The following is a 17340-nucleotide window of genomic DNA, read 5'->3' as shown; positions in this document are numbered from 1 at the left end:
ATTTTAATTTTTAAAGCAACTATTACTTCTCAACTTTTTTAAATGAGATGCTATATTAGTGAAGAAAAAAAAAAAAAAAAATGTTGTATTCACTTTTGTCTTGTTATGCCCAGTTTTTAAATAATTAAACTTTTTTTAATATAATAAAAATGGAATTTTTTTATTATAAAAAAAAAAAAAAAAAAAAAAGGAAAAAGAAAACGAAAATAAAGTAGAAAAAGAAGAAAACGCAGAAGAGCTTTACGAAGAGCTATTTTTTGACAAACTTACAATTACAAAAAAACAAAAAATTACAAAACAAAAGGGAAATATATATATATTTTTCTTAATCAGTGCAAATATTTAGAGAAAAAAAAAATATATATATATATAAGTATATATATATAGTGTGCATTTGTTTCATCACAAATTGTTACATTTATATTTTATTACAATAGCATTTTTCTACCTGCTTTTTGAAGTGTTTAAAATATAAGGTATTTCTTGGCCTCCATATGAAAGCAAGTTAGTATTTATGTAATAGAAACGGAGAAGCGTAAATATCTAATAATAATATGATATTCTTTTTATGTATATTTATATTGTATTATTTCCCCTAACATGTTGACATCACATGTAGCACTTCATTCACTGTACTGTACTTCACTTCTTTCTTGTTGTTTTTGTTCTTGTTGTTTTTGTTCTTGTTGTTTTTGTTGTTGTTTTTGTTGTTGTTTTTGTTGTTGTTTTTGTTGTTGTTGTTTTTGTTGTTGTTTTTGTTGTTGTTGTTCTGCTTCTTCTTCTTCTTCCTTTGCTAAAATTGTTCCATATGTCACTGATCTGGCTCATATGCGAATAACTTCCTTCCCTTCTTTCTCCCCACTTCCTAATTCCTTCTTCTTACGTCCTATTTTTTCCTTCCTTCCTTTCTACGTTTACAACATACTTTTACTTAGTGATGTCATGCCTGGGCGATTCATATCTGTTACTACTGCGTCTTGGCAAATATCAAGACTTTGCACATAATTTAGTGGAGCTTCATTTTTTACAACTACATTAGGGTTAGATTGTTTAACAAAAACGGACGTGGGTGGGTTGTTTTTTACTACGATATTTGAGGGAGGTTGGCTAAGTACCATTGCTGGCTGAGACTCATTTTGAACAACTACTGTCGTTGGCATTTGCACCAAAATTGGAGAAGGCAATAACTGATTTTTAACATATATTGGTGGCAATGGCTCGAAAAATATCGGTTGGTTATAATGCTGTGTGTTATCAGTATATGTTTGAGGAAACATTACATTATGATTAGGAATATACATTTGAAAGGGTTGTGGTTGAACAACATTCACCTTGTTGTCTATTTGTGGAACAAAATTGAAGTTTTGCATAGTGGAAACAGCACCGTAAAAGTAAATACATATATATATATATATATGTATATGTATGTATGGGTATATGTGTGTATGTAACGCAAATAATTTATAAAATTCGCCAAGATTTATAAATATAAAGCCACTAAAACTTTCAGTCAAATATTTGCAATTTATAAAAATATCCTGAATTTATTATATATCACGCAAAATAACAAACAAAATTTATAAAATGAAATAAGAATTACTTTATGTATACTTCACAATAACAACAACAAAAATAAAAAAAATAAAAAAAAATAAAAAAAAAAAAAAAAAAGAGGAAGTGCAAAAAGGAAGAAAATATTAATTTAATCTACTTAATTTTGGATTAAGACATAAGAAATAATAGCTAACCATTTTTGCCAAAAAAAAAAAAAAAAAAAAAAAAATATCTGTATATATATATTTACGTATATATATATATATATATATATATATATATATATATATATATATATATATATATGTGTGTACACATGTATATACTGTGTAAATTCACTTAATGGACATTATATAGTGGAAAATTGTGAATTAGGAAAAATAACTTGGCCGCAATAAATACACATTATGGGGAATATATACATCCTTACATATACATGTAGGTTATAAATTCTACAATGCTGATGATAATTAAATAAACTATGAATGCGTCATGATTTTTTATGACAAAAGCCCTTACTCTATAATAAGAATTCGTAATACATAGTTCATCATTCCACACTTTACATTTATTTATTTTTTTTTTTTTTTTCATATAGCCATTTAAATATAACATCTTTTATGTAATTATCCTTAACTGTTCAGAAAAAACGTAAGAACTTCCTAGTTTTTAGCTACTTTGTTTGGTAAGGATAACATTTTATAAAAAAAAAAAAAAAAAAAAAAAAAAAAGCGGGAAAACATATAAATCAGAACTGGGAATACACACATGTATGTCTAAAGATAAAATACACTAAACATAGTATTATAAAATATGTAAGCATTTTATAGTAAAACTTGTTTTTTTTCTTTAAACATTTCAATGTTAACAAATTAAGAACAGTATGTATTTTTCTTACAACACTTCACAATTTTTTTTCGAGAAACATTTATGTATATAGTACCTTTTCAAATTACGTATTTTTACATTTGCGCTAAATACATACATACATACATACATACATACATACATACATACATACATACTGCGTGAACAAATTACATTTAATCAACAATTTTATGCTTAAGAAAAAAAAAAAAAAAGAACTGGTATATAAGTAATAAAATTTTGTAAACTATAAAATTACTAAGATATAGAAGAGGTGTAAAGAAAATACATGTATGTATGTATATATATATATATATATATCTTTTTTTTTTCGTTCAACAATCAACAGTAGCGTATGTATTCTCATACATATAATATTCTTATTAGTCTTTGTAAAAAAAAAAAAAAAAAAAAAAGCCTTCCTTTATTACAATTACACATATTTGCGTAGTAAAACATATGCTCATTTATAACAATACTAGCCAATAGATGTCAAAATGTACATTAAATCGAACTGATTATATGTTATAGGTTACCGTTAATAAAATAATAATTCTAGTAGTAAAATAACTTTTTATTAACTATTATACTGTACACATTTTTTATTCATCTCCTAATTTTGTATGTATAGCATTTCACAGAAATATTCACTACTGTTGTGTTTACATATACTAGGTTACATACCAATAAGTAAAGAACAGACACATTTTTCTTACTATGTCGTTTTATTAATATATTTGTTTCTGTTTTAATATATTATTTATTTTTATTACTAATTTATATCTTTTCTCTCTTTTTTTTTTTTTTTTTTTATCATTCTCATGAAAATCCCTGCAGTATATATTAGATAGACCCCTCTTATTTACAGCTTAAACCTTTTGCTAGAAGATATGTTAAGTACAAAGGTATAGTTGTTTTTATTTATAAATAGAACCATTTTTATTTTTATTTGTATTTACTTAATTTTAAGCATATCCGAAATTAAGGTATCATAGTATCTTAATAAATTTTTAAGTTCACTATTTGTTCGTTCATACTATATATATATATATATATATGTATACACATACGCATGTCTTAATTAGCCCCAACTTATATGTTAATGATTAAACACGCAACTATTCATTTATTTTTAAGGATATTATATACAACAATTATTATATGCTGTTTTTTCTTTTTTTTTTTAAATAATACATCGCTTATTTCATTGAACATATTTATGGCTTATTATGAATTCCCAAGAATAAGTTGTTGTACTCTTTCAATTTTTTCCACTAACTCAATTTGTCATACTGTAATGTTTACACTGCATATTTGCGTGTGTACATATGCAAACACGTACACACATACTTATTTAAGTACCGATATGTGCAATGTATAAACATATTAATATACACATGTGAAATCCTTCTTGATGAGTTATGTGTTTTCACCTTTTTTTTTTTTTTTTTTAACATTTCGTTATTTCAACTTTTCTGTCGAATTCTCTAAAAAACTCTCTCATGTTATTAAAATCATCCTGATCCATTTTGTTAAAAACGTTATTTGTTTCAAGATCTTCTTGTAGTATAGGCAATGTTAAATATTTTATCTTCTTGTTATTCCGTCTATTCAATATGATATGGGCATTTTTATTTTCTCTGATTTCTTTTAAAAATGGTTCAATAGAATAACATTTTTCTTTAATTTCAGTACAATTTTCCATTAAGTTGTTGATCATATTTTTATCATTTATATTATATTTATTTAAAAACTGTCCATAAAATTCATATTTTGATACTTTCTCATTATGGATATATACACTTGGTATCAACATTTCTCTAAAATGGAAATTCTCTACCTCATCATTAAAAAATTTTATTATTTGAATTGTTATATTATCCTTAGACCCTGATAATAAGGCATAATCTATAATATTAATTACAGCATCACTTAACGTATATCTATTGATGCATTCAAAACTATATTTTGCCACATCATTCCATGAAAGCATTTCAAATATTCCATCACATCCTAAAAGCAAAATATCATCAGAATTTGCATAAAAAATTTTTATATCAGGTATGCATGTTATCATCGTCTCGTGCGGATTATACGGAGAACTTGACCTCTTATATTTCTATAAATGGAAATTTTTATGAACAAAAAAGAATTTTCAATAAATACTCAACCGTTAAGAGAAGTAGATATATTTAGCTATTTTGATGAGAATATTAAAAAAAAAAAAAGAAAAGACGTGAATTAATAAACAATAATAATAAATACTATAATTATTATCATCCATATTATTATTATTTTGCTTTATTTTTATAATGTCTTAGAGCATATCATCCTTGATGCTTACTTTGTCCCCGAATGATCTTGACACACCAATGTATCCAAGTATTCTACCATTTTCAACAAATCCTCCTATTTTATCAATTCTTTCCTTTTCTTTTTTATTATAAGGTTTATGATCTTCACTTAACGAAATAAATGAACCGTCGTTCTTTATTAGCATTGCCCGAGAATCTCCTTACATAACATAACCAAATTGTAAATTACAATTGATAATATTTACAAAAGTGGAGAAGTAACAGGTTTATAAACAACGTATATGTAACAAGGAACGAAAGAGATGAAACTCGCATTGCCAAATATACACATGGGCATACGTGCATACTTATGTAATTGTGTGGGCATTTATATATATATACATACATACATAATATATATATTCATGCGTACATAAATAGATACATAATAAAAACATAAATTGATACATAATAAAAACATAAATGCGTACATAAATAGATACATAATAAAAATATAAATGCGTATGTTCGTACACACGTATGTTTACAAATTGTCTACACTACTCAACGAACAGCCACTTGTTTGACAGAACGAAGTAAAATAATTTATGACTTCAAATATTCTCAGTGTTACCCAAGTTGCATATATAAAGCTTAAAAACATTTTTGTCCATAATTTTCTCAATTATTGCAATTATTGCTAAAAAAAAAAAGGAAATTTGTAAGTAGTAAAACATTAACAGATAATTATTTTTGCTTATTTTTTACATTTCCGTTATTTATATGATTTAATTGGATTTTATTCGATTTTATTCGATTTAATTGGATTTTATTCGATTTTATTCGATTTTATTCGATTTTACTCGATTTTATTCGTTTTACTCGATTTTATTCGTTTTACTCGATTTTATTCGTTTTACTCGATTTTATTCGTTTTACTCGATTTTATTTTATTTAATTTTGAATTTATTTAATTTATTTTATTTTTTGTAGGTTCTTTGATCTTTATTCAAATATTGTTCAAGCTTTATTTTAAAAATTAAAAAAAAAGTCCTTATGTCTTTTACCTGTAGATCCACTATTAGCAAAATTACTACCTAAAAAATGATGAATAAAAATTATTTAAAATTAGAAAAATGCACAGATTTGCGTATATTCATAATTTACAACGGATTTAATAATAACACAATTCTGCTATATGGGAAAATACAAGCATGAATATAGATATAGGTATTCATATGCATATACACACATAAATACACATAAACACACATGCGCATGAAAATAATGTAATGAAGTGCTATAAGAACAAGTATATTGTTTTTATAACGCATAACGAAATAAAATTGAATCCTAAACATGTGTATATTATCTTTTTCCTATGTTTTTTGTAAAATAAAAATTTTACTCAAAATTTCATTGTCCAGCTGTATACACGCGTTTGTTATGTTGTGAACATTTAAGGATTGGCAATTACCTATAACAAAAAAATTATTTTTTATATAATTATGAAAAGTATAAATTATGCCTTCATATGATATATATATATTATGTACAATTTAAGCGGGTTATTGTTTTAATATCTTTTTAGTTTTAAAAAGGCACCTATGAAATCAGCTATATTTCGAGCGCAATATAAAGCTGTTTCTTTTCCTATATGGCTAAAATGTATGTAAATAGATACTGTACGTTCTTCAACAAATGTAGCATATTGAGAAATAATACACATATATGCATATATATATATACATTTAGTGCATATGCATGTATTTGTATTTCATTATATTTTTTTTGTTTTTTTCCAGTGGTTACTGTATTTCCCTAAATTTACCCATCAAATATAGTGCACATCCTTGATTGTGTAAAAAAAAAATAAAATAAAATAAAATAAAATAAAGCAGCGAAACGAAATGATGAAGCAGGTGTAGCATTTGTAACCGTAAAGTGAAATAATCTTGAAAAAAAAAGAAATACTGTACTAAAAATTTAATGTACTTGTATCATTTTCAGAAAAATAAAAAATATATTTTTTATTTAAAATTACACAAATGAGTATTGTTCTACCTGCATGACGGAAAATTTTTTAGAGTCGCTAATATAACCGTTGCCTAGGGAAAAAAAAAAAAAATTACGCTTCTATATTATATATATATATATATATATATATATATATATATGTTCATGTTCTGTTTCATTCATAATATTTTCCGACAAGCCAAAATTAGGTCTTTTTTCTTATTTTTCTTTTTTTTTCAAATTATGCAAAATGGAAGTTAAAACACAAAAAGTTTGAATTAAGTAAAGACATTCATTTGATCGTATCATTTATCAAGATAATATTTAAAACTAGAGCTCATTCTGAAAAAAAGTGCATATTTTTTTTTTTTTTTTTTTTTTTTTCGTGAGTCATATGGGTGGAAGAGGCCCATGAAAGAAGGGAAAATAGGTTAACATACAAATATGTAAATATATAAGCACACAGAGGGACAGAGAAAAAAAACTAATAAAAGTAGAATTGAAATTTTTCATATTACATCTTCCTCCGTTGCTCTATACCCTTGCATAGTCCCGGCACAGACGTGAGTATACCAGCTGACAATTTCAGATACCTCCTTTGTGGTTATTAAATTAATTCTACTCATAATTACACTTATATTTAAAAAGGTAAGCGTGTTTTCTTTCTCTTTTACTTTTTTTTTAAATTGTGTAATATTCATATATTTAAAAAAAAGAAAAGAAAAAGAGCAAAAGGCAATGGTTTCTTTTCAGTATTTGTGTTAAAAATATAACTTAAATTTTTTTTTTCTTCTAAAATAGAGTAGTTTTAGAAACAGCATTCGTAGAATATCACAGAAAAAAAAAAAAAAAAAAATCGTTTTAGAGGATGTGTTTTTTATTCACATATGTAAGACGTAACTTAAGAAGGAAGCCAAAGGAAAAAATGAAAAGATTTAATTAAATATTCTTAATTTCATGTATTTTGGAAACGCTTAGTGTACGTTTTTTTGTAAAAAAAAATATATTTTTTTTAATTTTACTTAGAATTTCTTGTCTAAAGACACAAATAATTTAAAAAAAAAAAAAAAAAATAAATATAAACATTAACATGAATATAAATATAAATATAAATGTAAATGTAAATATAATTGTAAATGTAAATGTAAATGTAAATGTAAATGTAAATGTGAATGTAAATGTAAATATAAATATAAATGTAAATGTAAATGTAAATGTAAATATAAATGTAAATATAAATATGAATAATATATATATGAGGTCCTAGAACGGAGTAGGCATTTTTAGAATTACGTCGTTTTTTTTACAGAGCTTGTGTTATTTATGTATATTTAGAAAAGTTAAGAAAACTTTTCCATTTTTATATTACTTTGCTTTTCCTATTTTTATGACATAATTATAGATTTTTTTTAAATATAGAAACGCGTGTGGTGCATTCAGGCTAAATTACAATGACGAGGAACTAAAAAATGTGCATGCTAAAAATTTACCAAGTTTTAATCAAACAAAAAATAGGAAAACACTGCACTTTAGAATGAATTTCCTCATACATAGGATATCATAAAAAAAGAATAAAACAGAATGGAATAAAATAAAATCGCGATTTTTATAATAATTAGATCCCCCTTTTTTTACGTTGCTTTTTTATTTTAATATATTTTTTCTTCCTCCATACTTAGTAAAAATTATGATCGACAAAAATTTTAGATGATTATGTCAAACAAAAAAGGGTAATAAGAAATGAAGGACGAGTATGTAAGGGTTTGGTTATAACTGTGCACGGGCATATATGTATGTAATTAGTATTTATATATATATATATATATATATATTTTTTTTTTTTTTTTACTGTTTTTCCCCCTTTCAAAAAATTATATATACATGTTGCTATGAGTAGGAAATATGAGCTGCAGCGATTTTTTTTAGGCCTTAAGGGGCAAGAGTTAAAAGTTATATAAAAATAATTTTCGAAAAAAATAAAATGAAAGTTAATGAACACAAAAATGCATTTATGAATTCTTCCCATCCACTTTTAAAATTTTTTTAGCTCGATAAAAAAAAAAAAAAAATATATAAATAATGAATAAATAAATTAAAATGTTATGTAATTTTGCATAATTTTGAGAAATTTCACTTGAAATTAAAACAGACGAAGCTGATTAACTGCTTTAGCGCAATGGTGTTTCATAACCATTCGCCTGCATTTCAAACATATTTCGTTTTTTTAAAAAATGAGCAGTATAAGCAGAGTATGTAGTATATGAAGCATTGTAAGAATAAGCTGAATACCACAGATATGATGAAATAGCTGAAGGTGCACATTTTGCACGTACTATAACTACCTGCTGGAAGGAGGAAATAAAACAAAATAGGCAAAATGGAGTAGCATCATTTACGCTTAGTTAAAAAAAAAAAAAAAAAAAAAAAAAAAAAAGATAATTCGGATACGAATACAAACGCGCAGGAAAACCTAGACGCTTGAAGTTCAGAAAGAAACACGCACATAAGCAAAAGTGGCTAAAGCAAATAAGCTATTAGTCCATAAGAATAATGGTAGAAATATTCAAAACGTATTACGGTAAGAGTAAAATGATGAGGTTCCCTTTATGCAAATTAACAAATCTTGTTTAAGTGCGAACTAGTATGAGTTGTACTTAAAAGTAGTATTCCTATCTTTACCAAAATGGAATGGCTGACCATAGTCATCTCTATAAAATCTAGAATAAAATTTAGATTCTTCATTGGAACCTTCCATTTTTTGATTATAAAATAAAAGCTCTTTTTTTAAATTTTTAATATCCAGTTTATCACTCAGATGAAATCTGTACAAATCCTCAGTGGCGCAATTCGCTTGTTCTTTTATATTAAGATAAAATTTCCTTGACTTCTTTGCACATTTGGAGGTGCTTCTAGGTAAACATGCAGAGATTCGAGCAATAGGACTAATAGGGGTAATAGGAACGATAGGAGTGGTAGGTGTTACAGGAGTGACAGGCGAAAAAGGAGTGATATCCCATTGAGCATGTTGAAGATACTGTGAGCAGTCTACATAATATGGAAGTTGCGATGGATTACTCCTCCATAATGAGAAATAATTTTGAAAGTAGTAATTTTCATCTAACCCAATCTTGTGATTTGAGGTAGCATACAAGTCCTTATAGTTTTTTAACAACTGCACCGTTTTATCATCCTTATAAAAGAAATCTGTATATTTCTGTGTGTCAAAGGTATGTCTATTTATTAATCCGCTTCTAACAGAGACGGTTAGGTTGTTATGGGACAATCTTTTTTTTTGTGTTGTTTTTATAAGTAGACTTATAATTAACACAAAAAAGGATACATTGAATAAAAAAATTGAAATGTGTACATAAGGTGTTATATATGATATCAATGATATAAAAACAGCACTAACACTAAGTGATATTACTTGCAGTACTGATGTACATAAATTCGAACTTATAGGATGTACTGTTATAGATGCCATTTCAACAGTTAATGGTTGAATAGGACCTGACCAAAACCCTATTAAACTTAATGTAATAATTATAAAGATTTCATTATTAGTAAAATTTAATAATACACACACTACCATAATCATACATATACAAAGTACAATTAATTTTTTAAAGTATTTGTTATTAGCATTAAAACATAATATAGCACTTCCTAGGATTGTGTTAAATATAAATAAAGACCCGGATATAGCAAAATAGGATTTATTTATTAATTTTTCTTTTAATACAATTGACATATCAGCTGAGAAACTACTTATTATACATTCTGAATAACAAAATATTATCAGTATTTTTATAAAATCTTTCTTATGTAATATATTTCCTACTTCAACACTTAGATCGCTTAAGAACCTCATCAGTTCTTTCGTCAAGTGGGTCACACTCAATGCTGACTTTTTCCCATCTGTGGTGTTGCACACACTTAAATTGCTTACACGCGCATTGCTTATACTTGCGTTATGAATGCATGCGTTGTTACTACTTGCATTGTAAACACTTACATTGCTCACCTCTGCATTGCTCACCTCTGCATTGCTCACCTCTACATTGCTCACTCCTACGTTACTTCCACTTAGGTTGCTCCCTCCTATACTGCTCAAACCTAAAATATATACATCCCCCCTTTCATTAGGTACCTCCTTGTAGATATTGTCATTCTTAGTGAAGCTTAACGACATTCCCCCCTTATCAGAAATGGATGATATAACAGTAGAGGGGGGTACGCTTTCAAAAAATAACGTAACTTGTAGAAATCCAAGAAAGCTGATAAAACATATATGAAATAATAGCTTCTTTACATCCTCATTATTTACTACTATAAAGGGGGCATATAAATAAATGATAGCAGTACCTAACACATTTGATATAATCGAAGTGCTCGTTGATATAATTCTCTCTTCGACTGGAAACCACACAAGAGAAAATTCAGGTGGAGCATTCACAAAAATTACTTGTCCAATAGAAGAAACAAATTGACCAAACATTACTATTTTAAAATTATTCCAATATATATATCTTAATAAACATCCAAAAAATTGTAAAAACGAGCTAAACATTACATTACTTCTTAACGAAAATTCACTCAATAAAAAGGACAAGGGAATTGAAAATACGGAATATACTATAAAATACACTTGAGCAAATATCTTATTCGAACTCCCGTATATACTATAACATATGTCATTTATTGGTGCAAACGTAAAACATATTAAATTATCCACCATACAACAGTAGGAGAAATAAAACAACATGACCCATCTTCTTTTGTACAATTTGGGAAGCCCCGATTGGCTAGCTGAAAAAAAAAAAAAAAAAAAAACATAAAAAAATTAAGAAATACCGTACAATGAAGAATAAATAACAGAGACAATATAAACCATACAATACAATATATCCTCTTAAATGAAAAAGTTTGTGCCCATAATTTGGTGCAGCAAAAAAGCAGATTAATTCGCACACACGTTTACAGTACCCGCATTCAGAAGTATGCGAATATGGGCACAACACGTATGCGTACATACGTTCACAAATACATAAACGCATACGTACATACGTTTACAAATACTTACATGCATACGTACATACGTTTACAAATACTTACATGCATACGTACATACGTTTACAAATACTTACATGCATACGTACATACGTTTACAAATACTTACATGCATACGTACATACGTTTACAAATACTTACATGCATACGTACATACGTTTACAATACTTACATGCATACGTACATACGTTTACAATACTTACATGCATACGTACATACGTTTACAAATACTTACATGCATACGTACATACGTTTACAAATACTTACATGCATACGTACATACGTTTACAAATACTTACATGCATACGTACATACGTTTACAAATACTTACATGCATACGTACATACGTTTACAAATACTTACATGCATACGTACATACGTTTACGAATACTTACATGCATACGTACATACGTTTACAAATACATACATGCATACGTACATAACACATGCGCAGATGAAGACAAGCTCCAATGCTGTCACGAGTATGCTACACACATGTATATATATGTATGCAAGCGCATACGAGGGAAGGTATTTGGCTCTTTTCACATTAACAGACCATGCCATTCATTGTTTATAAAAACCTGTTCCTCTTATGCAAAATTTGTATTCTTTACCTGCTTCGTGAATTTCTACCATTGTTTTGCAAATTTAGGAAAACCTCCCGCGTTTTCAGGATCATTTATTATTTAACAAAATGCGTTGTGCACTATACGATATCTTCATTTTTCCATACTGCATTATAATTATTTATATTTTTTTACTATATATATATATATTTTTTTTTTTTTTTTTGTATTCTTTTATTATTTTGTTACTATATTATTTTTCTATTTTATTAAATTTTTTTTTTTTTTTTTTTTTTTTTTTTTTGTTGCTGCCGTTTACTTTTTCATGCATTTATTAATTTGTTGACCAATTAATAATTGGTTTGACAATTTTTTATTCATATCACCCGTTTAATTTACGTAGTTCTTTTAATTAATTAATTTATTTTTTTTATTCCTCGATTTTAATATATCCCTTTCATGCGCACATTAGTGTACACCTTATTTAAGGGGAGAAAATTGCCAATTGAGCTGTATTTTTTTTCTCATAATTAATTAGCTATTGTATTTTCCACGGTACCTTTAATTTGTTCTCGTGTAAAGAAGATACTGTGCGAGAAAATTTGCCACAGGCAAAGTGCTATATATGCCTTATTCGTTTATTTATTTATATATTTATCGGATTTATTTTTATATTTATCGGATCTATTTATTTATATATTTGTTTGATCTATTTATTGAAGTATTCATTTGATCTATTTATTGAAGTATTCATTTGATCTATTTATTGAAGTATTCATTTGATCTATTTATTGAAGTATTCATTTGATCTATTTATTGAAGTATTCATTTGATCTATTTATTGAAGTATTAATTTCATTTATTTATTGAAGTATTAATTTCATCTATTTATTCATATATTTATTTTTTTTTTTTTTTTTTCTTCTTATATTTTTGTCAACTATTTTTTACTTTACGTTTATTTCCCTTTTAATAAGGTACAAAAATAGTATACACACAAATTCCTTATATAAATAGCATTCCCAAATAAAATTGCTTCTTATAAGGGATAAGAGCAGCCTTAACCTACATACGTACTTATATACCCACGTATATTGCACATACGTATACCTATTTCTTAAAAACAATCATGTGATACAAATCATGTGGAATCAAGAAATCAGAACATTTTTTTAATCATAAAAAGGTATGAACCTTATATATGCATTTTCGTAAATTTTTAATTATGCACAGTTCTAAGTGGTGTGTGCAGTCAACTAAAACGGATGTACATTTCGTGCACTGTTATATCTTATATTTCAGAAAAAAAATAAAAAAAAAACATAACATGCTGAATAATGAACGGTGAGTGCTAAATGATGAACGCCGAATGATGAATACAACTTTCATAATTTCACTTTAATATAAAATATGGTACACCAATTTAATGATGAACAAGACAAAAAGTTGTTAATTCTGAGTTTTCATAATACCCCAAGCACTCATAAATGAAATAGTACAAATATATATATTCAAAAAAAAAAAAAAAAATAAAATAAAATAAAATAAGCAAAAGCAAAGATGAAAGCAAAAGCGAAAGCAAGAGCGAAAGCAAGAGCGAAAGCAAGAGCAAAATTCAAAATCATTCAAAAACACATTTTCCACACATTACTTCCATCATTTGAAAAGCATTTAATGTGGATTATACATGTTATAAATAAAAAAAGAAATTACTGATGCAATTAACAAAAAGAAACTTATGCCTTGCACGTACATATAAACAAATGCATGCACATGCTCTATTAAAGCGTATTGTTATTTTGCATGAATTTTTAAATCTTGCTAGTTAGCTGCGTACATGTATGTACATATATGTATACATATGTGTGCATGGGTACAAACGTGCTTAAGTAAAATCGTATCAACATACAACATCCTTTTTAACCATATGACACATAACACTAATGAGAAAGCAAAGGGAACAAACAATTTTTTTTTTTTTTTAAAAACATTTATTTTATTCTTATATTTTAAAAATCTTTCATCAACAAAATGTACTTGCAGATTTTATTTTTTTTTACAATCAATACTGAAGTCTGTAATTGCATTATTTCCACACATATCGGATGTGAACCAGTTGATGTACTTTTTTGAGGAGAAAGTAATTTTATTTTTTAAAATCTTTTCATATTCACATAACTGTTCAATAAATCCGATATTTGGACATATATTCTTCTTCTGCATTATAAAACTAAATGCTTCATTAAGAAAAAAGTTCTGTAAAAAGAAGAAGAGAAGAGAGCACAGGATTAAAGCATTTCGAAAATTACCAGTGTGCATAATATTATGATGTTTTTACGATCATTTCGAAAAGTTGCAAACAGTACCAAAATGAAAAATAAAAAAAAAATATATAAATATATATATTTATATTTATTTATTTATTGAAATTAAAAAAAAAATATTTATATCAGAGTTAAAAGTATTTATCGAAATTAAAAAAATGTATATATTTATATCGGAGTTCAAATATATATATATATATATATATATATATATATATATCGAAATAAAAAAAAAGTATGACCTGTTTTCCCATTAAATACGCTATGGATATCGTCGAGGACCTACTTACGCCTTGGCTGAAAAAAAAAAAAAAAAGAAGTACAAGCGTATGCGTTTAAGTGCATATACAATCACCTGTGCACTCGTCTGTACAGTAAAAACTGGTTTATCAGCACGATAAACTGAAGGTATGGTGAAAAATATAAACGGTATTCAAGAATCCTTAAGATTTTCATGCAAAGGATACATTACTACTACTACTACTGCTATTACTATAGCTAAAATGAATAATACCAGCACGAAATGAGGACAGCTTGTTCTTGCGAAATGTGTGAATGAATAAAGTTATTCGACTCTTCAAAGTATGAGGAAATTCGTTCCAATCCCATATCTTCAAGATTAATCCGTAAATTTGCATATCCATTTGGTACCTTATGATCTGGGTATTCAAAATAAGTACAACATATTACTAATGCCTTTATATTACATGCTTTAAGTCCTTCAACATTTTCTATATCATACCTTCTTCCCATATACAAAAATGGTAATATTTGAATCATTTAAATTTATCGACAACCTTGAATGGCTGCCCAGAACGTTTGTTAGAACGTATAAGTTAATATGCGAATAACATATTGTGTAGCTTAACGTACACACAAATTATGTACGTATAATATTGTACTTATATACACACAGGTATTTATAAGGTATGTAGGTATAAATATATACGCACGTATTCATAAATCCTCATATTTCTTTGTTCGAAATTAGCCAAAAAAATTAACTATTCGATTATCACATCCAGATATTTTCGCGCAAAAGTAGTTAAGTTCCTATATATACGTGAGAGTAGTGTATATATATATGAATATATACATATATATATATTTGTATATTTATGAATTTGCGTATATTTTTGCAAATAACCCGAATTTACAAACATCATGTGATTGATAAAAAAAAAAAAAAAAAAGAGGCTTCTACATGTATAAGAGTGACAAATAAAATAAAAATAGTTACAATAACAGAAAAAAAAAAAAAAAAAAAAGAGAAAAGTAAAAATAAAAATAAAAATAAAAACAAAAAGAGAAAAATAAATATAAAGAGAGAAAAATAAAAAGAAAATGAAGGCGGGCTATTTCTTAAAAGACAATTAATTTATGAATTGCCATATTGTGCTAAATATGCGTAAATATATCTTCGGTGAAAAGTTAAAAAAAAAAAAAAAAAAAAACATATTCATTTATACACATAAACATATAAATATATATATATATATATGTACATTTTAATAGTAAATTTTTCCCCTCCTTTTGCTATTTTTTTTTTTTCTTTTCTACTCTTCCATTCCTTGTTTTTTTACATTTTTAGTTTAAATATGCCAATTTAAAATAATTCTTGAAAGGGTGTACGGAGCAAGAAATGGTTTAAATAATCAAATAAATAAATACTTAAATGCATATATATATATATAGCCCGGGTAAATTAAAAGCGCAACAAAAAAAAAAAAAAAAACTAAGCACGTATCTTAGCAAAGAGATGAAATGAAAAAAAAGATAGTCAATTTGTACGCAAAATTAATGCATAAAATAGAAAAAAAAAAAATAAATATGTACTATAGAATTGCAATTTTATTTTTTCATTTTATTAAGCAAAACAATACTTCTATTTACAATTTTGAAAAAGCTAAATTTATAGTTTCTACACACACACAAAAAAAAAAAAAAAAAAGATGGTTAAATGGTGAAATAGTGAAAGGTGAAATCAAGTAATTTCTTATAAGGTAAAATTTACATTCTATATATAATATATCGTTCTAATTTTTTTAGACAATCATCATTAGAATTTACAGACAATGGCCTATACTAATGGCAAAAAATTAAAAGTGTGTCAATATGTACATATATGTATTTTTATATACATTTTGCTATTTGTAAAAGAACAATAATTAAAACATATATATTCTATATGTAAAAGTACAATAATAAAAACATATATATGATATATGTAATAGTAAAATAATAAAAACATATATAATTTTTCTTCCTTTTTGGGAAGCACAGTTTTTTCCATTTCAACAGCAGTAATAATAATAAATAAAAAAGCAACCTTGTTTTTACGCAAAATGAATAAAGGGGACCTACCAGATACTTCCAATGATGAAAATGAAAAAATTAAAATTCTTTTCAAAGAAGTAATACATTAATAGAATAACTTACCAAAAATGTACCCTTTTTTTTATCTTAATTATTTCGCAATTATTTAGTAATTATTTAGTAATTATTTTGCAATTATTTCTCAGTTATTTCGTAATTCGTAATTTTTTTCTCAATTTTTTCTCAATTTTTCCTTAATTTCTCCCTAATTTCTCCTTAATTTCTTAATTTTTTTTTTTTTTTGTATTTCGAATATACATATATCAAATT

General features: G+C 25.9%; 4 protein-coding genes across 4 annotated transcripts; all 4 read right to left on the bottom strand.

The window, feature by feature from the left end:
* Window positions 1-914: 914 nt before the first annotated feature.
* On the bottom strand, window positions 915-1370 carry PmUG01_12062100 (conserved Plasmodium protein, unknown function; the record flags this gene model as incomplete). The annotated part of the gene is made up of 1 exon (XM_029006852.1): window positions 915-1370. One exon carries the CDS (start codon window positions 1368-1370, stop codon window positions 915-917), a length of 456 nt encoding a protein of 151 aa, XP_028863300.1.
* A 2501-nt stretch (window positions 1371-3871) lies between these two features.
* Window positions 3872-7357, bottom strand: PmUG01_12062000 (protein phosphatase 2C, putative; the record flags this gene model as incomplete). The annotated part of the gene is made up of 9 exons (XM_029006851.1): window positions 3872-4540; window positions 4766-4935; window positions 5350-5415; window positions 5783-5812; window positions 6124-6192; window positions 6321-6376; window positions 6547-6567; window positions 6780-6823; window positions 7250-7357. The coding sequence occupies 9 exons, from the start codon at window positions 7355-7357 to the stop codon at window positions 3872-3874; spliced, it is 1233 nt and encodes a 410-aa protein (XP_028863299.1).
* A 2012-nt stretch (window positions 7358-9369) lies between these two features.
* On the bottom strand, window positions 9370-11820 carry PmUG01_12061900 (MFS-type transporter, putative; the record flags this gene model as incomplete). The annotated part of the gene is made up of 2 exons (XM_029006850.1): window positions 9370-11540; window positions 11799-11820. The coding sequence occupies 2 exons, from the start codon at window positions 11818-11820 to the stop codon at window positions 9370-9372; spliced, it is 2193 nt and encodes a 730-aa protein (XP_028863298.1).
* Window positions 11821-14416: 2596 nt separating this feature from the next.
* Window positions 14417-15474, bottom strand: PTP1 (protein tyrosine phosphatase, putative; the record flags this gene model as incomplete). Its single annotated transcript, XM_029006849.1, has 3 exons — window positions 14417-14626; window positions 14937-14991; window positions 15209-15474. 3 exons carry the CDS (start codon window positions 15472-15474, stop codon window positions 14417-14419), a joined length of 531 nt encoding a protein of 176 aa, XP_028863297.1.
* Between the last annotated feature and the right edge of the window lie 1866 nt (window positions 15475-17340).

The sequence above is a fragment of the Plasmodium malariae genome (assembly GCF_900090045.1).
Source record: "Plasmodium malariae genome assembly, chromosome: 12".
NCBI lineage: Eukaryota > Apicomplexa > Aconoidasida > Haemosporida > Plasmodiidae > Plasmodium > Plasmodium malariae.
This window is presented reverse-complemented; position numbering and strand designations above follow the sequence as displayed.